The sequence below is a fragment of the Desmodus rotundus genome, chromosome 12 (genome assembly GCF_022682495.2).
Source record: "Desmodus rotundus isolate HL8 chromosome 12, HLdesRot8A.1, whole genome shotgun sequence".
In the NCBI taxonomy this organism is placed as follows: domain Eukaryota; kingdom Metazoa; phylum Chordata; class Mammalia; order Chiroptera; family Phyllostomidae; genus Desmodus; species Desmodus rotundus.
Window position 1 is genome coordinate 42,741,332 of NC_071398.1, and position 24,963 is coordinate 42,766,294.

Sequence of the window (24,963 nt, forward strand, 5' to 3'; positions counted from 1 at the left end):
CCTTTATTGCACTTGAACTTGAGTTTCTCAGCGGTCCTTTGGCACCTCTTTCTGATACTGGTCTCATTGTTAGCTGCTGCCAACAGCTCTCGTCAGCTCACAGATTCACCGATTCACCAGGGTAATGTGGCCAGCACCAGCCTCATGCCCAACACTGGACCCCAGGCCTGGTCCCCTACAAGCATCCACACCTGGGTAGAAGGGGCACTGTTGCCCCCTGCTGGCCCCAGAGTCCTTCATCCAAGGCACCCCTAGGTTGGATTCCCTAAAGCGCAGGGCAAGCAAGCCACTGGTCTGGGCTTCCTCTGGTGGGTCAAGTCTTGGGAATGGGAGGTTTCGCTGCGGGGGTGGGGGACTTCCCTGTGAGGGTGAACTTCACTGTGGGCGTAGGGGGCTTCGCTGCCTTGCGCAGGGTTGTGACCCGCAGAGTGGTCTGACCTGGCCGCCCCAGAGGCCTAGTTGACTCTGTGGGCCCCGAGGACAGCGTGGGAGGCGTGGTTGACTCGGGAGTGGGGGACTTCGCTGCGGGAGTGGCGGCCTTCACTAGCCTGCGCAGGGCTGTGCCCCGCCGAGTGGCCTGACCGGGCCGCCCCAGGACTCTGGTTAGCTCCATTAGTGTCACGGTCAGCCTGGGAGGCATGGGTGGCTCCGTGGGCAGCGCGGGGGGCATCGCCCGCTGGGGATTTGGGCGGGCTGGGCGTCTTTAGCGTGCTGAGGGCCCGGATGAGGCCCATACGACGGCGGATGGAGTGGTCCAGGTTGACCGTACAGCGCAGCAGGGTCTGCGCCTCAGCCACAGAGAAGGGGAAGTCCTCACTCAGGAAGCGCTGAAAGAGCTCGGGGTCACCGTCCAGGTCGAGTACGTTGTGCAACGGCTTGGTCATGGTGTGCAGCTCCTGGCTGCTGTCCCGGAACACGTCCCAGAGGCGCGCGCGGGCCTCCGGAGCGCCCCCGGCCTGCTGCCGGTCCTCTAGACACTGCAGCGCCCAACTGAGGCGGCAGGGCCACTGGTTGGCGAGCACGACCCAGGCCACGGCCTGGCGTGGCGTGGGGCCGCCGAAGTCCCGCTGCTGCTGCTGCAGCAGGCGCACGGTGATGGGCACGGTGTTGACGATGCGCCGCATAGACACCAAGTTGTCGGCCACGTACTCGTAGAGGCAGTCGCGGTCGTCGTGCAGGCAGAAGAGTGCCTCTTGGATGCGGCGCGCAGCCTCGGCGTCTATGTGGCTCTGCGTGAGCCTGGCCCCCTCCTGCATCTCCACCGCCAGCAGCTGCGAGCCCTCGTCTGCGCCCGGGCTCAGCGGCCGCAGCTGGTGCGTCATCTCGCGGTACAGCAGGTCGTCGCGGCTCTGCACGGCGTCGTGCAGGAACTGCAGCTTGGTGCGGCGGCCCATGATGGGCACGGAGAAGGGCAGCGTGACGGTGCGGTTGAGGAAGAGGTAGCCGTTGTCGGCCGTGCCCTTCATGGAGCCGGCGCACTCGAGGCACGCGGCCATGATGCTGGGGTCCACCACCAGGATGAAGATGAAGGGCGCGTGGCTGTCGGACAACAGGGTGTTGATGGCGTTGAGCACGCCCACCACGTTCTCCGAGCGGCAGGTGTCCAGTCCGGTGATCTCGAGCACGACGCGCAGCCGGCGCCGCTGGTAGATCTCCATGAAGCACAGGAAGTCGGTGACCAGCTCCACCTCCTTCTTCACCTCGCCCATGAAACCCAGCTGGCTGCCGAATTTCTCTTGCGACACGAGCTGCTCAATCTTTTTGCGCTGGCTCACGAACAGGTGCTTGCCCACCGAGTACACGGCCATGAGCAGGCCCGAGCCCGACAGCGTGGTGGCCGCGCCGCCGAACACCCGCAGCACGTTGTTGTCGGTGCTGCTGTGGCTCAGCGCGTGGGTGCCCAGCGACAGGTAGAGCAGGGCCACGCCAAAGCCCAGCGCCACCAGCAGGGCCACCAGCGCCAGGCACACGCGGCGCCGGCAGTGCCACTCGCGCTGGCGGAAGCCCTTCGTCGTGACCGCCTTGTTGCCCAGCACCGAGTACACGCTGAAGGGCAGTGCGCCATAGTGGAGGCGGATGCCCTCGCACAGCGTGGTCACCAGGCCGGCCCACAGCTTGTCGGTGCCCTCGTACTCCCAGGCGCTGAAGCGGATGAAGAGGAATTTCACATTCTTGCGCCGCAGGTGCACCTCGGTGATGATCGGCTGCATGAACACCAGGTACCACAGCAGCTGCGGGAGGCCCCAGCGGCTCACGGACCGCGGCCGCCACTGCACACGCTGCAGCTCCTCCGCCTCGCGCTGCGCCGCCTCCTGCTCCATCAGCGCTGCGGGGACGGAGGGCGCCGAGGTCGGTCCGAGAGAGACGCCTGGTAGGGCTGGGGCCCAGGGCGGAGCTCCTACACGGGCTGGGCTGGTCTGGGGGCGGGGCTGGGGCAGGGACAGGTCCTGGTAGTTCAGGCGGGAGGGAAACAGCTGGGGCAGGTGTGTAAAAGTGCGGAGGGAAAGGCTTGGAGCCAGGCTTGGACTGGGAAAGGTCTGAGGGTGAAGTTGAGGGTCAGGAGTGTACATAAGGAGAGCCCCCCCCCGCCCCGAAGAAGAGGAAGAGAGAGGGCAGGGAAGGCTCGAAGGGGTGAATGAATAGATGCGAGGTTCTGAGGAAGACAAATGCTGGGCAGCAAGGATAGAGCCTTGATCTGATTTTCCTGGCTTACTCCTCCTCCTCCTCCAGCTCTCAGCTTAACTGTCTCCTCCTCCAGGGAGCCCTCTCTGATTCTCCAGCTGAATTGGGCACCCTATGGCTCTCCCCATCCTCTCCCTCCGCGTCTTCTCACCCACTCTGAATTGTCACTGGGGACAGCTGTGTCTCCCTCTCTGAACTGGGAGCCCTTGAAGGACAGGGCCTTGGTTGTCTCGGTCACCAAGGAAGTGCTGGGGGAGTGTTTGAAGGCTAGATCATGAGAGGCTGGGGGCAGGATCTGTCTGCAATGAGGTTAGTGAATGAATGAATGAATGAATGAATGAATAAAGGACTGGGAATGTGTCAGTCACCTAGCACAGAGCAGGCACTTCAAATGCCATTCTCTTTTTCCTTAGAGCCAAATCTTTCCTCCTCCCAGGCCCCCGTGTGTGGCTCTGGGACAATATGGGGCAGGCACGGACTTGTTTAGTAGGTGCTCACACCAGGCCTGGGCACATGGAGATGAGTCACCTCCAGCCCTCCTGGCCACAGTTGGGGCTGGGGGCTGAGCTCCAGCGGGGTCTGAAACCAGGTCCGAGCCATCGTGGACCCTGACCAGGTTTCAGCCCAAGTCTTGAGGTAACACCTATGTGTTAGGGCACCAGGCCCTGAGCCAGAGCTGAGGAGAAGGGATGGGGCTGGGGTGGGGAAGGGGAGCAGGAGCCTGCAGCCTCTCTGAAGAATATGGCCTTCCTCCCTAGGGTGCTGGGGAGCCACAGGAAGCTTTTGAGCAGGAGAATGACAGGAATAGACATGTATTTTAGAAAGATTCCTTGGAGAGGGTTTGGCAGGGGAGCGGGGAGAGACCAGAAGCCAGGAGGCCAGAGAGGAAACTGGGGCAGGGACCCGGGGGCACAGGCTGTGGGCATGAGGAGGCACCTGCTTAAGGCTGAGTGAGGGGCATCTGGACTGCGGTGGGCTGACCTTAGGGGCGAGTGGGTCTTGGGGAAGCCTGGGGCTGGGCAGGCACCAGAGGCTCCGTTTCCTGTACCCTCCCCGCCAACACACACGGATCCTCACCGGTGATCTTGTCCAGCATCAGGTGCAGGCGGCAGCCAAAGGGGGCATAGAAACCCACGGTCACAGGCACGGGCACGTGGCAGAGGGTCTTGGCCAGGCAGCTGCAGTAGACATCATCCTCTGTCAGGATATCTGGGGGCCAGGGTTGGGGAGGGGGTAGAGGTGGGGACACTGAGTCAATGAGGCTGGCGGGGCACCACCCTCCTCCCACCTCTCCCACACCCTCCAGAGCACCCGCTCTCGGCCCCTCTCTGCAGCAGCAGCATCCCCCTCCCGGCGGTGAGTCAGATCAAACCTTGGTGGACGGAGGTTTCTGTGGCCACAGCCAGGGCCAGGTGTGTCCCACCGGGCCGCCCAGGATAAGCTGACCCCAAAGTCACCAGGCGAAGGCTGGGAAACTGTATTCCCCTGCCCCCAAGCCCACAGACCTGTGACAACTTGGCTGCCCCGGTCTCCAGTCACGAGGCTCAGCCACCAGCCCAGTGTCCCCCTGAGAAAATCCTGTGACCCCTTCTTGAGACTCGAGGCCCTTGGATGCTTAAGGCTCTGCTTTCCACGTGCCGAGTGTCCACTCCTGCCCACTCTGTTAGCCTGGCTTCCGCGGGGGCGGGGCTGCCCTGACCAGGCTCCTCTCAGATTCTTGTCCTCCCTGACCCTGACCTCTGTCCTTCCCCTTGACCCCACGCCCGCAGTCACTGAGCCTGCTTTGCGCCCAGGCAAACCTGCCTTCTGGTTCCTGCCCTGTCACCCTCCTCTGCAGGACCCAGGCAGAGCTTGGCCACTAGGCGCGGGGCGGCACAGACACTGGGGGCATGGGAACCAAAGGACCCAGCCAGGGACGGGCCCGCTGTCACGCTGTGGTCTGGTCTGGAACGGCCATTTCGGCCACCGACTTGGGGTTAGGCCCTGGCACCACACGCAAACACCTGGAGTTGGGGCACCAGAAAGGCAGGGCTCCGTCGTGGGGTGCGGGGGGGGTCGTAGGTCCCATCTTTCAGAGATGCCTGTGGGCTGCAGGGCCCTTCCCTTGCCAAGGGCCAAGGCTGGGCCTGGAGGCTCAGCAGGGAGGGTCAGAGGAGGACGCGGGACAAGGTCAGCCGAGGGGTCAGCCAGGACGGATCTGCTCCCACTCTTCCTGATGGCTGGGTGGCCTCACCTCACTCAACCCCCGCTTCTCTGTGAGCGTTGCAGCCCAGAGGCTCCAGTAACACGGCTGCTGCCGACTGCAGCCCCAGTTCCCACTCAGCTGCTGCTCTATCTTCTAATCAGAGTTGGCAACCAGCTACATGTCACCACCTCCCTCTGAGGCCAGGCCACCAGCACCTCTGGCCTGGACTCCCATGTCCGCCCTCGCCGCCCACGGTCGGTCCCCTCTGCTGATAGATCCTCAGTCAGCTCCCCCCCGCCACCCTCTGAGCCACCACCCTCTCCCCTCGCTCCCGTGCTCTGGCCACGCTGACCTCCTCGCTGCCCCCCACAGTCTGCTCTTGCTGATCCCGAGGCCACTTACTCACGGGGACTGCCCTGTCTTGCTCCAATGTCACCTAACGAGACCTCCTCGCCTGATGACGCTATTTAATTTGAAAACCCCAGGCTCCCCCTCTCCTCTCCCTGCTGTGTTGACCCCAACCGTCTCCTGCGTACGCCTCCCCCACCGTCTATGCTGCATGAGCTGAGAGGGCAGCCGTCCATATGCCCCGCTCCCTTTGTGCCGCCCCCCTCCGTCCCCCCCAGAGCAGAGCCTGGCACCTGTTACAGGGGCTTAACACCTAGTCCAGCGGATGAGTGGATGAATCAATAGTGAATGGCTGGACCCCTCCCATTGCTACGATGCTCTCTCCATCTCCCCCCGCCGCCACTCCCTACCTCTTACCACAGCTGCTCACTGTACTGTCTCCCCCACACCAGAGCTGGCCGGCAAGCTCCTCGCCCCTGCCCTATGCCCTCTCCGGCCTGTTGGGCCAGGAGGGGAGAGCCAGGGAGATACAAAGCAGAGCAAGGGAGTCAGCAAGGGAATGGGCCCGGGCCCCTGGCCAGCCCAAGATGGAGGCACCATGGACAGGCCTAGCCTGAAAGCCTCAGATCCCAACAGATGAAGCAGAGTGGCTGCCCCGAGGCCCAGGGTCAGGGGTGAGCGCCCTCGCAGACCCAGGCCCAGGCGGGAAGCGAGGCGGCAGGGTCAGAGCCCCCAGGCAGGCAGGGTGAGCACCGGAGCTGTAGGAGGTGAAGGGGCCGCAGACTGCCCCTGGGGCAGGCAGGGCTGGGCCCCTGCTGGTCGTGATGGGTGCTGAGGTGGGTGCAGTGGGCGGCTGGGGGGCGCAGGCCGGTCCCACGGGGGCGGAGGTAGTTGGAGGCACTCCCTTCTGGGCGCTGGGAACAGGGCAGAGACGCTGCCGCAGGGGGCTGGGGGCTGGGGGGTGGGGCTGCCGCTGCCGCTGCCACTGCCGCTGCTGCTGCTGCTGCTGCTGCTGCTGCTGCAGGAGAGGGGGCTGGGAGCCCCGGTGGCAGCCCCGGACAACCCCCTGCTGGCTGTGGTAGGCCAGCTGTGACCGCACCTGGGAGGGCGGAGGACAGGGCCTGTAGGCCGCTGGGTCCGGGCACCACTGGTGACAGCATCCTGGAAGGAAGGAAGTGGGGGTGACTGGGCCTGGGTCCCTGACCCCGGAGGCCACCGGCAGGAACCAGGCGGGGTCTTTGGGTGGAGGGGCGCTGGTTTTCAGCCCAGGCCCAGGAGACATCAGAGAGACGATGAGGAGGGGGTGTGGCCTATGCGTCCCCATGGGTGGGGGCAAAGGGAGTGCAGGGCCCGGGCTTTAGCTGGATGAGGGGCTGGAGGGGGGTGACCTCCAGAGTCCCTGCCACCCCACACTCCTTGGTCCTTGAGGGTCCCCCATGGGTGACAGGAAGCCATGGGCAGCTGGCCTGGGGTTGGTCCAGAGGAGGCCAGAGTGATAGGAGATAGCCGTGGAGAGGGGACAGGGCAGGGATGGGGAAGATGGGTGTGTGGGGGGAGGAACCTGGCATCCAGGCTCCAGCCAGGCTGGTGGGAAGGGGGCTGCCCTGGGAAGGGGTAGGTCACCCCATGAAGCTGGCCCCCACCTCATTCACATTCAGTTGGGGGGTGCTCGCTTTTCTCTCTCCCCCTCCCACCACACGGCCCCTCTGGGTGGTCCCCACGGGCCTGGTGATTTGGGGAGTAAGAATTCTTCCCATGCTGGGGGAAGGGGAAGGCCAGGTGGGCCTCCTTTGCTGACATCCCCAGCCCAGGCTCCCAGCTCGGAGCCCCCAGGTCTGTGGTACACCCCCCAACCCCCGCTGTCCCCCTACCTGCAGATGCCTCTACAGGAGAGCTCAGGTGACTTCTCTTCTGGGGCCTGGACTCTTCCCACTCCCCCATCCACTCAGCAGCCCCCTTTCTCCCTGCCAGGACCCCCCTCCAAGCTGAACCCCTACCTTTTTTGTGCCCCAACTCTGGGTCCAAGAAGTAGCTCTCGGGGGAGCCCCGGGGGGGCAGCATGCCCTTGGCAAAGTGGACAGTGTAGTGCTGGTGCATGGTGGCGGGGGGCCTGCTCCGGGGCAGAGAGGATGCGTGAGTGCCCCGCCCCTTTGGGCACTGGCAGCAAGAGCACACTTCCGGGGCAGACACCTGTGACCTAGGACAGGGGAGAGACCATCCCAGACATTGGGTCCCAGGTAACCCAGGTCACCTGGTGGGGGGGCAGGGGTGCTCTTCAGGGTGAAAGTGACAGGTCGGGGCTGGGGTCTCGGCTGCCAGACGGAGGAGGTTGGAGAGGGGTTGGGGGCTGGTTTGGGGTGGGTGAGATTCCCAAGGGTTCGGTGATGGGGTGTTTGGGAGGCCCTGGGAGTGTCCAAGAGGCCAGGACTATGGAGGGTGCTGAGCAGATGTAGGCTGGGAGCTGGTGGGGAGCTGGGTAAAATTAGGGGAGAACTGGGCATGGGGGTGTATGTGCTGTGGGAGGTGGGGGCTGGCGCCGGTTGAGGGACAAGAACCCAGTGCGAACCCAGTGCGAGAGGGGGGCGGGGGGCGGGGTGGGAGCATGCAATGGCTGAATCTCAGGGCTGGGTCCACTTGAGACTGAATGAGAGGCTGGAGGGGAATACCGGGGAGCAAATGTAAGCGGGAGGCTCCATCTGGGCAGAGGCTCAGCAAACTCAGGGAGAGATGGGGTGCCCCAGCTTTAGAACGTGAGGCACCGAGAGCAGAAGTGAGGGAGGGATGCTGTTTGGGGGTGGGTGGGGGAAATTGAGGTGAAAATTGGGGCTCCATGAGGGTTGGGGCCAGGTGTGTGGCCCCTGCCCACTGCCCCCCCCCCCCCCGACCTGGGGTCCCCCGTACCTGATGGCAGCTCCCTGCCGAGCCACCGAGCGCTGTGCCAGCCCCGCCGCCCAACTGGTGAGAGGCCAGGAGGTGGGAACTGAGTGGCCCAACCGGTTTGCCCGCCCAGTCTCCCCCACTCCTTCCCCCAGCTTGCCAGCCCTGTCCCCGTGCTCTCTGCTCTCGAGGACTGTGGGGACAGTACCTGAGGTCAGGGATGGAGATGGCTGGCCACGGTGCCGGCCTGTGTGGGACCTGCTGGAGGGTCTGCGGGGCCACCCCTGGGCATTTCCGCCTCGGGGAGGGAGGAGGCCAGGGCAGGGATTGAGTCCAGGCCAAGCCAAGACGCAATCCTGGATTCAGATGCCAGTTCTTCTAGGGTCCAGCTGTGTGACGTTGGGTGAGTGATTTCACCTCTCTGAGCCTCGGCTTCCTCATTGCTGAGTGGGCCGGTGTCAGCACCTACCTCTCTCTGGTGGCTGTCAGGAGGAGTCCCCACAGCAGAGCGTGGCGCATAGCAATGGCAGCAGCTAACATGCTGGGGACCGACTGACCCACTTTCCAGGCTGCTCGACATGCCTCGCACATAATGACAGCACACGCTGTGGAGGGTTCCGGGGGGGCCCCACGCGGCATGCATGCTTCCCTACACTCACCCCGTTCCTGCTCGTCACGCCGGGCAGAGGGTGGAATGCTCACTTTGCGGTGAAGGGTCTTGCGGGGTCACATGGCAGGACTTTGAAAGTAGGCTCAGTGGCTTGTGTCAGTAGGTGGGGGGGGAGGGGTTGGTCCCTGAAGATATTCCTCCAGAGGTGAGGGCAGGGCTGGACAAGAGGGGCGTGGTACCACAGTGACTTCTGCTCTCCGGGGCCCTGCTCCCTGTGCTACCAAACAGTGGCTGCCAGGGACTCAGGGGACCTGATGGGGATGGGGGAGGCAACCATGGAACAGCAGCCAGGACAACAGGGTTCAGGGCAGAGAAGGAAACCTGCCCTGCAGGGCGGCCCCCCCCCACCCCCCCACCCCCCCGGGGAGCCCAAACACTGACCCTCCCCTCCTCCCGAGCCTGGCTGTCCCTCCATCCCCAGGCCTTCGAGTTGCTCCTCCCCACCCTCCAATTCTGCAGTCTGTTCCAATAGGGGTTGAGCCTGTGCATGGAGGGAGCTCCAGGGTGAACCCCTAAGCTTAGAGGCTCCAGGCCTGGGCCAGTGTGGGGCACGTGCAGAGGCGCGGAGGAGGCAGGCCAGGGAATGCAGCGCTCCGCGTGTGGGCCAAGGCGGGGCCCAGCAGCGTGCCTGCGCTGACTCTGCACGGGCGGAGGGGCCTGCGCTCCAGGGATATTGTAAACAAGGGGAACCTTCGTCCCATGCAGATCCCGCCCACACGGGGCAGGGGGCAGCAGGGCCCGGGCAGTCCAGGTGTGCGATGCTGCAGATGCTCCGAATGTCAAGGAGGGAGGAGGTGGTGCGGGAGGGCAGGGCCCATCTTTTGTACGACTTTGGTTTGCCAGGCACGTGAAGTGTGTAGTATGTATGTGTGTGTGTGTGGGGGGAACGAGGGTGTCTGGCCTGTCCCCGCTTCTGTCTACTCCCACTCTTGGCCACCCCCGGCCTTGCTCCCCAGGGGGAGGTCCGTTCTGTGGGCCCCAAGGGGCCAAGGGTGGCCCCATGCTTGCTGACCAGGGTGGGGTTGCCAGGACGGGGGCCGCCTCCCCCCAAACTGATGGGCAGGCTCTGACACTCAGGACTTGGGGTGAAGGGGGGCCCAGAAAGGGGGGCAATGAGGGCTGCTCTGCCCCCTGGCCCTGCAGGCCACGTGACAGTCACTTTGCAGATGCCATCTGCCACTTCGAACCCGTCTCCAGACAGAACCTTTATTGAGCTTCCGCACTGCGCAGTGAGTGATGTGCCTGATGTGGGTCTCTCCACACTAGGCCCAATGGTGGCTGGGACCACCCCACCCCAGATGCCCCCACCTCCCCCTCTGGCACCCATTGGTTGAGTACGTGTGACACCCCAGGTGGCTGGACGGCCCGCCTTGCTCGCCATTCCCAGGGCCCGGGATTCCCGGGCAGCCCGGGGCAGGACTCAGCATGGGCTGGGGCTCCTCAGGGTCTCTGGACCACCACCTGGAACCTGCCTGGAAGAGAGAGGCTGGCTGTAGCCTGAGGCTGGGATCTGAGGGGTGGCAGGAAGCCCCTGGATTGCCCAGGCCCTGCACCAACAGACAGGGCAGCCCGCTGTGCAGATGGGGCGATGCTCCTGCCCACCTGGCCTGTGTCCCAGGGCCCTGTGTGACTGGGGCATGGAGGCCACGCATGCAGGGGAGGGCCTGCCACAGGCTTTGGTGGCATGTGTTGCTCAGGCCCTAACCACGTGGGCAGAGGGAAAACCACCTGCGGGAGGGAGGGTGCAGGCCGGTCTGATGGAGGGCCCTGGGGGTCAGCACAGCCCCTCACACAGGCTGCGGGTCCCATGGGGTCTGGCTGCCTTTGGAGCCACTCGGGTGACTTCCATGTCTCCCTGGGTTCTCGTGCTGGGAAGAACGTTCGAGACCACTCGACCAGGGCTTCACGGAGGGTTCTCTCCTCCGGTCTGGCACATGCTGGGGAAGCAGGCTGGGGGACTTCCGGGGCCAGGGGCATGGGTGGGCTGTGCCCACTTTGTGGCCTGGCACGTGACTTAAGCTCTCAGGGGCTCAAATTCCCTACCTGAAAACTGGGGCTCAGTGGCCCAGCCCACAGAGTATGGACAGGGGAGCTTGGAGCCCCCGCCACACTCGGGGAAGGCAGGGCCCCCCCCACACCCATGACTCACAGGCTGGCAGGGATGTCACGGAGGCGGTGACCAGGCTCTTGATGCCCAGTGTGCTGAGGGTGCCGCGGAGGAGGCCGCAGGTGAAGGCCAGGAACTGGGGGCGGGCGGCACAGGTCACTGAGGGAGAGGGAGGAGGCCGACCCCAGGACCAGGGCCATGGTGGGCTTCGCGCCGCACAGAGGGGTCAACCCCTTGGTCCGGGGAAGCAGGAGAAGTGAGGTGTGGGTGTGTCCCAGCACCCCCCTACCTTGGGTGCTTCCTCCACATACTGCAGGCCCGAGGCCATCCGGATGAGCAGGGGGAAGCTGTTGTCCTGTAGGACGTAGGTCCCCTGGGGGCAGAGGAGAGGCTGTGGGTCTTGGGGCAAGGCCTGTGCATTTGTGGTTGGAGGTGGGGGAAGCCGGGACGTCTGGAAGGATCCATCCCTCAAAACCACTGCAGTCAGGGCCCCGTCCTTCAGAGCTACACAAGGGCCCACAGGCTTGCTGGGCCTGGAATCACCCAAGGGTGTGCTGCTCCTGCCCCTCTCTCTGGCTGGCTGACTTCTGGGGTAAAAGGCAGACCAATTCCTCCCTCCCCAGGTTGTGGTGAGAAGCGGCAGACTTGGCCTGAGAAGCGGCTGGCCGAAAGGGCCGACACAGTGTGGACACCCAATGGGACCAGGTTGGTACAGGCGGTGTCACCGAGGCAAGAGACTGCCAGCCACGAGGCCTTCTGCCGTCTCAGGGGCCTCGTCCTGGGAGGCTCAAGGCAAATCTGGAAATAGCTGCCACGCCCTATTGCGGCCTCCCCAAGGACGGTGGTGGCTGCTAAGGGGTACACCCGGCCGGGGCCCCTTCAGGAGCTCCATCTGCAGCCGGAAACCGGCCGCTGGGCAGGGCACACACCTGGTGGTTGGTGCGGAGGCTGTCCATCTGCTTTTGGAACACGGCCACCCACAGGTCTTTGCACAGGAACTTGAGGATATCCAGCTCCTCCCTGAGGGCCAGCGTCTCCCGGGGCAGCCTTGGGGGCAGTGGCAGATGCTTGGGTCAGGCCAGGTCAGGCCAGGGTGGGGAGGGGAAGCCAGCCTAGTTCCTGCAGGGAGCCATGCCACCCCCACCTCATGTCCAGCTGGGGTGGGAAAGCCCAGGAGGGACCGGCTCTCACCTCTCGCCCAGGGCTTGGCCCACGCGGAAGCCCATGCTCTCCAGCGCCAACAGGTTCATCTTCTGTTCCTAGAAGGCCAGGGAGGAGGCTCGGGTGCTCGGCCACCTCCAGTGGGAGCCATCCAGTATAGCGGCCGCAAGGGGACCTCCCCGCTTCGGCATCGCATTGCCTGGCCAGGACTGGCTCAGGCCTGCGGGGTGGCAGGCTGGTGTTGCCTCTCCGTGGACCCGTCGGCCCTCAGGGTCAGCTCTCCCCTGCTTCAGGAAAAATTGGGGCGATTCCCCACACTCAGCCTCACCTGTGCGCCAGCTCTTTCCTGAGAGCTCCCATCACTCAAATGTCAGCGCAACTCCCCGGGAGGCAGCGCTCCCGAAACCCCAGGAGTCAGGGTGACTTGCTTGTGCAAGGGCTCCTGTGGCAGCGCGGCCTGGGCCTGGCCTGGCCAGCAGGGGGCTGTAAGGGTCACCCTTAGGTCCTAAAGCGCCAGCCACCAAGCCTGAAGGACAGGCAGGGACTCTGGGGAGGGAGCTGGGAAAGGCGGCGGCACTCTGGAGGGCAGGCCAGGGTCCCACAGAGGGAGAGGCCGAGCAGTGCTGGGAGGGAAGGGGAGAAGCTGGAGGGGCAAAGTCTCCCAATTTGCATGCAGGTGAGCCGGAGAGGTTGGGGGAGGTGTCCCGAGATGTTTTTAGTTTATTTGAGCCAAAGTGACAATTGCTGGGAAGTAAAATCTCAGCGCGTTGGGAGAATGCTCTGGAGAGTTTCTGCAGCTTCTCTCACACGTCAGACTCAAAGGAGGAGGCACAAGGAGCGAATGTGAAATCCGTGGGTGGTAGACTTAGGGGGTGGGAGAAGGCACAGCGGAGGGCGGGAGGAGGAGTGAAATCTCCGAGACTGGACAAAAGGTAAAACGGAGACACACACTTCTTACACTGGTGGGCACAGGGGGGTTAACACAGCACGCAGAGGTGCTGTTTGGGCGACAAGGGGACAGGGAGGGGTTCTGGGTCCTGCTCTGGTGCAGTGGGCCTGCCCTGGGGGACCCAGTACTGTGGAGACATCGGGTTACTCTAAAGGTAAAGACGACTCTTGTCAAGGCCTCTGCAGGCCTAGAGGGCGTGACTACTCCCCGTGACGGGCTTTCTGTTGGGAACATTTATGTTCAGACTTCAGGTCTCTTGAGTCTCTAAGGCTGACACGCAGGCCTCCCCTGAGCTTCTCGGGGGAATATGTGGCCCCTTTCCACCCACAGAGGGAGGTCCAAGTTGGGGCACCAGAAATACCAGGGCGGCCTAAGGCCCCAAGCTCAGGGGTGGAGCCCAGAACCCAGAACCCCGGGGGAGAGGGGCCCTGGCCCCTCTCAGGAGGCTGCAGTCCCCAGGCCTGAGCCCCTGCAACCCTTCCCCGCCTCCCCTCCGGCCAGCACCTTCCCTCGAGAATGACCGTTACAGCTTTCTCTCGGACCCCCACGACCATGGAGCCCGCTGCATGCTGAAAGGGCTTTTTCTGCAGAGATGATGTCGGGCCTCCTCGGCAGGCTCCACGCGGCCTGCTGGGACCCAGCCATCCCGCCGCCCGACTCCCGCAAGCCTTCCTCATCACCCATCCCAGGGCATTCCGCAATGCCAGTGCCGCCACACTGCACTGTCCCTGAGTGGGGACCCAGGCCGGCCCTCAGCAGCCAACACAGGCCTTGGCACCTGGGAGGGAGGCCCTTAAGGAACAGACGCTGACCGGGTGAAGGGCAGGATGCGTGCACGCACTACCTGCGGGTTCTTTATAGAGGGCCCAGCACCAGCGATGCCCTGTTTTATTACAAAATCATAAGCGTGTGACTCTGTAACCTAACAATGTCACGCTCGAGCACACCATGTGACATGTTAGCTGAAATGTTCAAATTAAAACTGTGAATGGTCACACCCGTATCATTACCCTGCCACCCACACTCCCACAGGCGTTACTTCTGCCGGACCCTCCTGCTTAGTTGTAACAACCCCGTGAGGTGGGCCGTATTTCACACCCGACCACGGGCTCAGGTGGCGAGATGAGCCTTGCCATCGGCACCCTCGGCCTCAGGTCTTTCAAACCTGGGCAGGTCTGTCTCCTAAGCCTAGATGGCCCGATGGGTGGGTGGCTGGGACACCCCAGCTGTCCTGGCCCTAGGCTGGTGGCTAGGGCCAAGGCCTGCCTGGTGGGGAGGCCTGAGCAGAGGTCACCTGAATTTCCAAGCCAGGTGCGCCCTCTTCAGCCAGGCCACTGGGCACACTGGCCCTTGCCCACCACTCTGTGCTCCATCTGCGGGAACAGGGGTGTGCTCGCGGGTACCACCTGTGGGGCTCTCCCCAGGCCCCGCAGGGCAGCCACATGGGGAGGGCCCTGTGTGTGTGGTGGTGGGGTCTGATGACTAAAGACACGTGGGAGATGAGCTGGGCCTGTGAGCGACGGTGAGGGACACAGGTGCCCAGTGAGGATCGGCCCCTATCCAGACCAGCTGTGGGACTGGGCGGTGGCTAGCTGCCCCGTGCCTCAGTTTCCTCATGTGTGAAAGAGAACAGGGTTGGCAGTGCCCCTCCCCAGGGTCCTCCCGGATTAAAGGAGCTGGTGCACTGAGAGCTCCCCGTTGGGCTTGGGGGGGCATTAGCACCACCGCCAGTCACAGGCCCTGCACCGGTCAGCCCGGTGGGCGGGGCCCTGGCGGGAGGAAAGCCCCACGAAGGAGGCGCTCTGTTCTGCGGCGATGCACCTCAGCAGCCAGAACGTGGCCCAACTGTGTCACCTCCCTTCTGGAAGTGAGCTGCTGGAGGAGGCAGGGGTGCAGTGCCACACAGCCCGAGGGCTTCCAGCGTGATGGGGGGGTACCCAGGACTCCTGGGTTTTGAGGGTGCGTTCAAAGGCCAGAGGCAGGAAAAAGCAGGGAGAATGGAGCTTAGGCCACTGTTCACAGCAGGGACAGTGACGGGAGGGGAGGGGAGGGGAAGTGGCCCCTGCAGATGAGGATGAGGCGGGTCCGTCTTTCCCTGTGTGACAAAGGCTGCCTGAGTGGTGGGGAGAGTGGAGCACAAGAGGGAGCGAGTGGAAAGGCACCTCAGACCCACCCAGGACAGCAGCCCGGAGAGGGGGCGGCCCGAGAGTCAGCAGGGTCCTCAGCCAGGATCGGGGGCAGGGGGAGGTTCAGAAAGGGTTCCACCGTTTGTTTTCCTTCAGTGAGCTTCAGAGGGCCTGGGATTGAATTCTGGCTCTGCCACTTACTGGACGGGCAGCCTTGGGCGAAGTCACCCATGGCCCAGGGCCTGTTTCCCCAGTGAAATGGGGCTGACTGCCGCCCTTCCCTTCCGTCACAGTGGTGTTGTGACAGCTCTCTCCCCAGCTGTCGTTACCGACAGGGACCAATGAAGTGTCTGCAGAACTGAAAAGACTGGGCGTGGGGGCATCTGGAGGAGAATGAGAAAGGACTGGGAAGACAGTGGGGAGGGAAGGGCCGATGATGAGCAGGTGACTGAGGAAGAGAGGGCGGAGGAGGAGGAAGGAAGCAGAAGCCGATTCACCAGCCTTTGTCACAGCCTGTCCCGGACAGAGGACTCAGTGTGAGGTTCCGCCCTAGGGGGTGATCGCTATTCCCAGGGAGGGCAAGGCAGACTCTCCCATTAGGCCAACCCTCTGGAACCCACCCAGAGCCACGGGCGTCTGGGCTCCCACGCCCACTCAGGCAAGTTTACACAACAGCACCCGAGAGGCAACCGGGCAAGCAGGACCAGAGGGGAACCCTCGGAGCGGCCTCATCGGCGTCGCACCTACGCAGTCACCACACAGCACGGGCGCTGGGAGGACGGGACAGTCAGACAAAGGGGAGTTCTTGGAAATGAGAAAGCTGGTGGCCAAAATAAACATCTGTTAACAAGGGAGCTGAAAAAGAGACAAAGGTACATAAGGCCTCCGGATTGTCCAGAAAACACCTGAGGCAGCAAAAACAGAGAAAAGCTGTACGACACGTGGGAGAGACTCAGTTTCCTCTGAGCTCCGAAAAGACCCGTGCGGACCGAGACGGGAAGAGAAGTGATCCAAGGGAGCGGGGAAAGCACGCTGGGCTGGAGGAGCTCACTCTGCACAGGGCTGAGCAGCATGAAAGAAGACAGCAAACCAAGCAAGCCCCCTGTCCCGTCCCAGCCTGACCACTTGACTGGGAGGACAGCCAGAACACTCCAGAATGAAGCAGGCGGCAGTCGGGCTGGGGCTATGTGCCTGGCTGCTTCCTGTCTCTTCACCTGCCAGGACTCTGGCTGCCCCCACCCCCCGCCTGTGGAGCCAGTCTGTGCAGACCCAGGCGGAGGGCCAGGGAAGAGCAGCTCAGGTTCCTGTGTTTTTTTTAAAATCCTCATCTGAGGACATATGTTTACTGATTTTAGAGAGAAAGGAAGGTGGGAGAGAGACATCAATGCAAAAGAGAAACAGATTGGTTGCCTCGTGCGTGCGCCCCGAACAAGAATCAAACCTGAAACCTTTGGTGTACAAGACACTCCAACCAACTGCACCTCCCAGCCAGGGCTCAGTGAACTGAGCGCCAGCCTATGAACCAAAGGGTCACCGATTTGATTCCCAGTCAGGGCACATGTCTGGGTTGCGGGCTGGGTTCCCGCAACTGGGCGTGTGAGAGGCAACCACACATTGATGTTTCTCTCCCTCTCTTTCTCCCTCCCTTCCCCTCTCTAAAAGTAAAAGAAAAAAAAAGAAAGAAAGAAAACCACTGGGAGAGGGGGAAGAGACTGGCCCCTGAATACCCCAAAAAGGTATGGAGTAGACAGGTGAGTGAGAACGAGTGAGCGGGGAAGAGCCAGCATACCTCCCACCCCTGCACCCTGGGCTCTTCCCCCATTCCCGCCCCGAGCTCGCCCAGCACCTCCTCCGCCCCCGCCCCACTGCTGGCACGCCCACACCTCTGCTCTGGGCTCTTGCAGCAGCAGCAGCCCTTCCCGCCCAGGCTCCTTCCAGTCTCACTCACGCAAAACTCACGCAGCCACAGAGGTCTTCCGAAAATAATCTGAGCCCAGCACACCTCAGTGTAAGCCCGCTAAGGCTCCCAGGCCCCCAGGTCAGAGCCCCAGTTCCCCAGCGGGCACTCAGAGACCCCGCAGCCACCCCCCCATCTCAGACGCGGGGTGCTCCCTGCAAGGCACTGCCAGGAACCCAGGACCCAGCAGGTTTCGAAGGCGGTAGCCTGGAACTAATAGCTGTTCCACAGACCGCAGGCCCTGCCCAGAGAAGCGGCCAGCTTGGGCACTCACTGGGCCTGGGGGAATGAAGGCCCTGGAAGCATGGCTGCTCCTGGGCCACTGGCCAGCACTCTCACAGGAGTAGAGGACAGCTCACAACCTGCTTTCACAGGAATTCGGGCCTTTGCCCACAGGCTCTCTTTATCTTTAAAGCTTCTGAGGTAGAGAAACCACAGCCTCCTCCTCCCTGAGTTGTTCCTGCTTTGGGAACAAAGGCCCTTTGACCTCCCAGCTCTTCCATTCCACCTGTAACCAGTCAGGAGATTCCATTCAGCAGCCACAAACCACCAGGCAGGACACGGAGATCACAGAAGGACTGTGCTGTGGGGACAGAGGTGAATGAGCCACCATCCCTGTCCTCACGGAGTTCTGCAGCTGGCAGGCAGACTGGATGCCACAGACAAGTTTGGGGCTGGAAGCCTGAGTCCTGCTTTTGCCTCTGATCGCGGCTGTGTGGCTCGGGAAAGGCCCGTCCTGGTCAGCACCTCAGTCCCCCCGCCAGAGGGCTGTTCTGAGGACTAAATCCGATCACATACTATGCTGGGGACACCACCAGCACCCAAGAAACAGGAGGCCTGCGGGTGGATCAGAACAGGAGGAACAGAGAAAGGAGGGGCCGGGAGCGAAAGAAACAGGACCCAGAGAAAACAGAGCCGTTTCCCACGACATGCCCCTGGAAAATGGGGTTCCCGGGTCGAAGGGATGTGGGGGCACTGCCAGAGTTCTCACCCTCGGCTGAGCCTGGAACCACCCAGGAGTTCTCCGAAGCCTGCCGCCCAGGCCCTGGCCCAGTCCTGCTCTGCAGCAGCCTCCGGTGCGGGGCCCCAGCACTGGCATGCCAGGGGCAGCGGGCACAGGGCCACTGGGACTCAGGTGCTCTGAGAGCCTTTGGGGAGCAAACCTGGGTAACCCAGTGCTTCCCACACTTGCCTGACCACAGAAACTCATTAAGATCCTCCAGGAGCGGGTCGAGGAGGGCGCACTGTGGGAAATGCAGGCCAGGGTTTATAGCACGGGCTTTGGAAGTGGGAGGCCCAGTTACATTCCTGACTCTGCGGCTTGAGAGCAAGCACTTTGTCCATCAAAGCCTCCATTTCTTCATCTGCAGAGGGGGAGGGTCATGCCGATGTCTGTGCATGGTTAGGAAGATCCCACGAAATTAGGAGTGTGAAGCCCATAGGAAACACTCACACGTGGTAGGTGTTATTTTTAGGTCACGCGACTAAATGAATCCCAGTCCCCCACTCCATGCTCCTCAGCACAGGGGCTGCATCCAATTCCTCAACAAATCCATGCAGAGGGCCTACTATGTGCAAAAGACCTACTATATGGTGATCAACACAGACCTGATCCCAGCCCACACAGCACACAGTCCGACAGAGGAGACAGATGTGAATCAAAGGATCATACAAATACATAACTCAGATATCTACCTCTCGAGTGTGGTGAGGGCTACCAAGGGAAAACTGGGGAGCGGGCTGTGAGACTGTATCACAGATACTTGACTTCCGGGGGCTCAGGGAAGGCTTCTCTGAGGAAGGGCCACTTCAGCCAAGATGGGAAGGATTAGTGAGTGGGAACACAGTGAAGTCATGGAAGGTGAGGGAGGAGCCTGGTACAGGGGCGAAGAGGAGGGAGCCCGGACAAGGCAGGAGAGGGGACAGATTTAGACAACAGAATGGGCAGGGCCTGGCTGAGGGATGGAGGTGATGGAAATACAGCAGGTGTCAGGGACCACTGAGTTTCTGGCTTGAAAGCCAGGGCAGATGGGCTGCTGAGACGTTGCAACCCCCATCCCCAATGCAGGCCAATGCACACTCCCTGTCCCATGCGTTTTCTTCCGCATAGCATTTCCCCAGTGTACTATACATTTTACGCCTTTCACTTATTTGCCTGTTCCGTCCCCCCCCCCACCCCCGCCCCACTACAACACAAGCTGCAGGAGGGCAAGGGCTTGTGCATGGTTCACTGCATTAATCCCAATGTCAACAGCCGGGCCTGGCACCTTGCAGGTTTTAGTTAACGAGTGTTGAATGAACTCTGAAGAAACTGTGTTGAGATCCTACCATGCAACAGCCTCCTTAGGACCCCTAAACTGGGATGAAAACCTAAGCCGATGACAATGTCTGGCATATACACGATGATGATCACAGTAAGAATAATAACGGAAAAAGTGAGCACAGCCCCATTTATTAAGCATCCACTCTCCCCTGCCCCGCTTTCTTCTTGGGTAACAGAGTTTGCACCAAGAGCTCCCATGTTTGCGCTAAGAGCTTTAAAGCTTGAGCTTGTTTGTACTTTATGAGGACCAACTTCCAAAATGCTAAGCATGCTCCTACTTCCGGGTTTTGTACCTTTTCCTGGCATGCTTATCCCTGGGGCTTGCTTCCTCCCTTCTCTTCCTTTGAAATGCTCTCCTCCATCATCTACCACTCCGTACCTTTTCCTTCCCTGATTTTACTTAAGTTTTCTTTGTAGAACTTTCCACTAGCTGGTGGCACGTTTTATTTATTGTTTATTTGACAACCCCACTGAAATGTAAGCTTCGCAAGAACACTGAAACAGTGCCTGCGATATAATAGGCGTTCAAGAAGCGTTGAATTAATAAATGTCCCATTCTGACACTTAGGTGCTGTTATGATGTTCATTTTATAAAGGAAGAAACTGAGGCACAGACTGGCTCTTACACCTAGGGAGTGACGACGGCGGGATTCAAGCCAGAAGTCCTCAGTACACAGTAATCACTATAATTACTGCCCGCTTATTCTGTGCTAGGCTTTGAGATCAGACCTTCCCTCGAGTCATTTCGCTCAATTCTAGAAGTAACCAGCGATGCCAGCCCAGCTGCCCCCCCCCCCCCCCACTTTACAGAAGAGGAAGCCAGCGCCCCAGGTCTTCCAGCGAGGCAGGGGCGGGGCCGGAGTTCGATCCCGGCCGCTACCGCGCTCTCGGTGCTCCCTGTGACCTAGATCCCTCCTTCCTGCCACCACCCGCGCCTCCTGCTCCCCCACCCAGAGCCTGGTGCTCACCCCGGGACTGGGATCGGGGTCGGGTTCGTGCGCCCACAATTCCGCCACCATCTCCGTATGTAGAAACTCGAACAGAACCGCGTCCACCATTTGTCTGCCACGCGCGCTTAACTACAGCTTAGCGCTTTGTGCTCTCATTGGCCCGGGTGAACTAGCTCCTCCTCCTGCATGCATGTGAACCCGCCTACTCATGCTTTCTTTGGTCTTTCAGAGTAGCTCCGCCTTCCTCCTCCGGGCTCACGTGGTGTGCGCGTGAACTTGGGAGATTGCCTTCCAAGTTTTCGAGTCCTCTAGCAAAGCCACTGGCCGAATCACTGGTTACCAGTGACGTAAATTGTTGTTTTAAAATGCCTGTTTGTCCTCTCGCCTCGCGGCACAACCCGGAAGCGCCAGCTAAAACACTTTTCTATTGGTCGCACCTCTATTCACAAGACTCTTCACACCCGCCCACAAAGTTGGATTTGAGGGCTTGCTTCCCGGTTGGTAGCCGAGCGGCCCATCTGATTGGCCAACACCCGCCCAAACTGCTGCCCTATTGGTTGAGGCTTCTACCGAACAGACACCGTAGTTCCGCTGGGTAGTGCCTTCCGCTGGCTCTGAGCTTCCTAGACCCGGTAAGGTCTTCGGTGTTGGCCTACCCTCCAGGCACCCTTCCGAGTCCCGCTGGACTGTCCCTCCTGTGACCCTGGCACTGCCCCCTAAGCGGTTCGAGGAGGCTCTGTGCTTCCGGATGTAGCCTCTGCTAGGAGGCAAAATCGGAAAGACAGTTTGGGATTCTGGGAGCTGCGGCCTCAGAGTCTTGATCAAACTGGTCCTGCTCCTTAGAAGTACACTGAGGAGGCTGGGGTCCCATAGCCCGGATCGTCGCCGGCGGGGATGACGAATCTGCTAAGATAGAGGAGGGCCAGGGGTTCCAGAAACCGCGCCTATTAACTACCGCCGGGCGTCCGCCTCTTACGCCCTGCTTTCGCTCTTCTCTCTAGCTCGGCGCCATGGCGTCTCAGGGTCGTCGGCGGAGGCCGCCGCAGAGGCCCGAGACGGTGGTGCGGGGGGAGGCGGCCGAGACAGATTCAGAGCTTTCTGCGTCCTCGTCGGAAGAAGAATTGTACCTGGGACCCTCCGGCCCGACGCGCGGCCGCCCCACCGGGCTGCGGGTGGCCGGGGAGGCCGCGGAGACCGACTCGGATGCGGAGCCAGAACCGACGGCCGCACCGAGGGACCTGCCCCCGCTCGTGGTGCAGCGGGAAACGGCCGGGGAAGCCTGGGGTACCGAGGAGGCCCCAGCGGCCGCCCCTGCGCTCTCGCTGTTGCAGCTCCGGCTGGCGGAGAGCCAGGCGCGCTTGGACCACGACGTGGCGGCCGCCGTGAGCGGCGTGTACCGCCGGGCGGGCCGCGATGTGGCTGCCCTGGCGGGTAGGCTAGCGGCCGCCCAGACGGCGGGGTTGGCGGCCGCCCACAGCGTGCGCCTGGCGCGGGGGGACCTCTGCGCGCTGGCTGAGCGCCTGGACATCGTGGCCAGCTGCTGCCTGCTACCCGATATCCGCGGCGTGCCGGGGACCGAGCCCAAGCAAGACCCGGGACCGAGGGCCTAGCCGTGACCCCCCTGACTCTGCGTCCCCCGGGAATACTTGTGACCTGTCTCTGTACACTGTATAGCCCCCATCCCATACTATTGCCACCCTCAGGGCTAACCTCACCCCCGTTGCGCACATGTGTTTCTGTGTGTGTGTGTGTGTGTGTGTGTGTGTGTGTGTGTGTGTGTGTGTGTGTGTTTTGATGGTGGGTGGAGCAATGGTGCTCTGACTTGCCCCTTGCGTCTGGTTCCTCCACGTTGCTGGCCCTTCTCCCTGGTTCCTGGCGTCCTGTGTCTGAGGCTTGGCTCCAGACCCTGGGTAACGGGCCCCTCCTTGATCTGTCTCCGCCCTTGGTGCTCACTGTGCCCACCTTTCCCTGCGCTCTGCTTTTCTGAGTTTGGTTTCTGCTCCCAAGAGCTGATGCTACTTCCCACAGGAGTACCAGCATCTGTTTGTTGGGGTTGCCATCCTCCCCGCTCCCTACAGACACCGCACTTCTGCTGGGTACTGCATCCACAGGCTCCGAGCTTCCTGGCCAGGTTCTCTGGAACCTTCCTTCACCCCCGTGGCTTCGCCTCCACTTCTAGCTACACTTCTGGAATTTTGTCTGCCTGGGGGGACCTTTTTTCTGCGCCCCCAGGGTTGTCCCTGTTTCCATCTCCTAGTTTTAGTTCCTGCTCTGCCAGCTCCTGGCTCCTCCTCCTTGGGTTTAGCCCCTTCCTAATCTCATCTGCTGGGTCCCCTTTTACCCTTAGGATTGGTTTTGCTTCTTTTTTGCTCTTCCCATCCAGCCTATACTACCTGCCTGTTTCTGGGCCTCGGAAACCCGCTGCGGCTTCTGTCATCAGGCCCGAGATGGGGCTACCTCCTGACCCAAGGGGTCCTCTACCCCACCCTCGGGGCTCAAGATGGCATCTCAGCCAGACCCAAGTAGGTGGGCGCTGCGCCCTCTCCAGGCCAAAGTAGCTCTCTGTGCCTGACCTCCAGATACAAAATGGATCTCCTGCTGATCCGCCCTCCTCCAGGGCGGATAATGGCGCCCTTCACTTAGGGCGCAAGGACGGAGGCCCCGCTGCTTGGGAGGCAGTGACACCGCTTTGCAGATGGCGACCCCACGCATGGACTTGGTTCACTGTGTTGACCCCTGGATGCCGAGAGGACTTGGATTTCTGTACCTTCTTCTGGCCACAGCCCTAATCCCTCAGTCTCGTTCACATTTATTCCCCTCCCCACTCTCGTCCCAACCTAAAGCTGAGATCTGAATCCCGGACATGGAGGAGTGGGGGAGAGAACTCTATGGCAGACTCATTAAAACGCACATTTACCGCATGGTCAGTTCCTCTTGTCTCTCCACCTGTGCTGGGGTGGGTTGGTTAGTGATTTCTCTGAGAAATGAGGGTCCTAAGAGAGGGATCCTTCCTGCCCGGCCTGTGGAAGGTGATGCTGTAGCTGGCAGTGAGGGCCCCGAGAGGTCTGTTTTTTGCCTGGTTCTGCATTTATTTGTATTCTGTTGGCGTAGGCTTGCAGAGCGCCTGTTCTGTGTCTGTCCCGTGCCGGGCACGCTGGGTGCCACGGCCAGTCCTGGCCCTCACCGAGCTCACAGTCCACTGAGAGAGACAGACATTAATAAAATACTCTCATAAGTAAATGGGTAGTTTTAATAATTATGACTTATAGTTTTAATTTTTCCATCGCTGTGGTTAGTGTCATAAAGAGGTCCATGAGTTTCATGAGGGTGTAACTGCCCTCTGGCCACCTCGTCTGGGGAGGCAGATGGGGGAGGTCAGATGGCTTCGCTGGGGAAGCGATGAGTGAGTTTGAGTTGAACCCTAAAGGTATAAATAGATGAAACTGGAGTGGAGAGAGTTGCAGGCAGGAGGAACAGCATAGGCAAAGGCCCTTAGTCAGAAGGGAGTGTAATCTAAGTAACAGAAGAAGGTGACCAAGGACCAGGAAATTGGCTCTAAGTAGCATCTGGGAGGAGGGCATATAAAGGTTTAGCAAGGGCAGCGGAAATAGAAACCCATTGGCGGCAATAGCCCTCTGCCCCTGGAGATTTTAATAACTGCTTTTTGGGGGAGAGGGAAAGACAATTGACTAAGGTGTTTTGGGGGGGTAAATTTTTTTTGTGCCCTGAGGTAACTCACGTCCCAAGTAGGTGACCGTTTGCACCTGTTGAAGTTTAGATCTGGAGGCTTTATGGCCCCTTCAGCTAGTGCCTTAGGGAGAATGACGGACACGAGTAATGCCACCCTGCCTGATCTGGTTACAGAGTAAGAGATCATCAATATATTGAACAAGGGTGCAGCATAAGCTTTAAGAACTTGGCAGGGGGAGTCCTGGCCGGGTAGCTAGCTCAGTTGGTTAGAGTGTGGTCCCGATACACCAAGGTTGCAGATTCCATCCCTGGTCAGGGCACATACAAGACTAAACCAATGAGCCCTGGCTAGTATGGCTCAGTGGTTGAGTGACAGCCTGCAAATCAAAGAGTTGTCGCCGGTTCGATTCCCAGTCAGGGCACATGCCTGGGCTGCGGGCCAGGTCCCTAGTGGGGGGCGAGTGGGAAGCAACCACACATTGATGTCTCTCTCCCTTTCCCTCTCTAAAAAATAAAATCTTTAAAAAAAAAAAAAGACTAAACCAATGAATGCATAAATACATGGAACAACAAATCAATGTCTTTCTCCTTTCTTCCCCTTCCTCTATCTCTAAAATCAATAGATAAGAACTTAAAAAGAACTTGGGAAATAGGGAGACTAGCAACATCCCTGAGGTGTGGGAGTCTGTGGTAATCGTCTCCCCTAAACATAACATAACTGCCAAGAGAAATTGCAAGTCAGGATGCAAAGGGATGGAAAAGAAGGTGGAGCGGAGGCAACCCCTGTAAACCAGACAACGTCAGCAGGACTTGCTGTGAGCGCGGGTCAGAGACAGCGGGGCGGCGAGGAGTCACCGAAGAGTTCACTGGTAGATTTGATTTTCTTCTGAGTCAAACTTCCCTTCGATTACAAGTAAGACTGGCGTATTGCATGGTGA

General features: G+C 60.9%; 3 protein-coding genes across 7 annotated transcripts; 1 reads left to right on the plus strand and 2 right to left on the minus strand.

Moving 5' to 3' along the window:
* Positions 1-8,172, minus strand: NKPD1 (NTPase KAP family P-loop domain containing 1). Of its 3 annotated transcripts, XM_053915436.1 has the most exons (5): positions 8,117-8,172; positions 7,213-7,412; positions 5,969-6,376; positions 3,760-3,891; positions 1-2,326 (listed from the first exon to the last, which is right to left on the minus strand). In XM_053915436.1, the coding sequence occupies exons 2-5, from the start codon at positions 7,310-7,312 to the stop codon at positions 456-458; spliced, it is 2,511 nt and encodes an 836-aa protein (XP_053771411.1). In that variant the 5' UTR covers positions 7,313-7,412; positions 8,117-8,172; the 3' UTR covers positions 1-455. The 3 variants fall into 3 exon arrangements, with proteins under 3 accessions (XP_053771411.1, XP_071076212.1, XP_053771410.1); XM_071220111.1 differs by lacking the exon at positions 5,969-6,376; XM_053915435.1 differs by lacking the exon at positions 8,117-8,172 and having other exon boundaries at positions 5,969-6,314; positions 7,213-8,022.
* Positions 8,173-8,284: 112 nt separating this feature from the next.
* On the plus strand, positions 8,285-24,599 carry BLOC1S3 (biogenesis of lysosomal organelles complex 1 subunit 3). Of its 2 annotated transcripts, none has more exons than XM_045202923.2 (2): positions 8,285-8,495; positions 21,337-24,599. In XM_045202923.2, exon 2 carries the CDS (start codon positions 21,346-21,348, stop codon positions 21,943-21,945), a length of 600 nt encoding a protein of 199 aa, XP_045058858.1. In that variant the 5' UTR covers positions 8,285-8,495; positions 21,337-21,345; the 3' UTR covers positions 21,946-24,599. The 2 variants fall into 2 exon arrangements, with proteins under 2 accessions (XP_045058858.1, XP_053771413.1); XM_053915438.1 differs by lacking the exon at positions 8,285-8,495 and adding an exon at positions 20,871-20,967.
* Positions 9,184-21,365, minus strand: TRAPPC6A (trafficking protein particle complex subunit 6A). Of its 2 annotated transcripts, XM_024569475.4 has the most exons (6): positions 20,354-20,931; positions 12,061-12,128; positions 11,799-11,916; positions 11,159-11,242; positions 10,912-11,005; positions 10,063-10,234 (listed from the first exon to the last, which is right to left on the minus strand). In XM_024569475.4, the coding sequence occupies exons 1-6, from the start codon at positions 20,441-20,443 to the stop codon at positions 10,203-10,205; spliced, it is 486 nt and encodes a 161-aa protein (XP_024425243.2). In that variant the 5' UTR covers positions 20,444-20,931; the 3' UTR covers positions 10,063-10,202. The 2 variants fall into 2 exon arrangements, with proteins under 2 accessions (XP_045058856.2, XP_024425243.2); XM_045202921.3 differs by lacking the exon at positions 10,912-11,005 and having other exon boundaries at positions 9,184-10,234; positions 20,354-21,365.
* Positions 24,600-24,963: the final 364 nt, after the last annotated feature.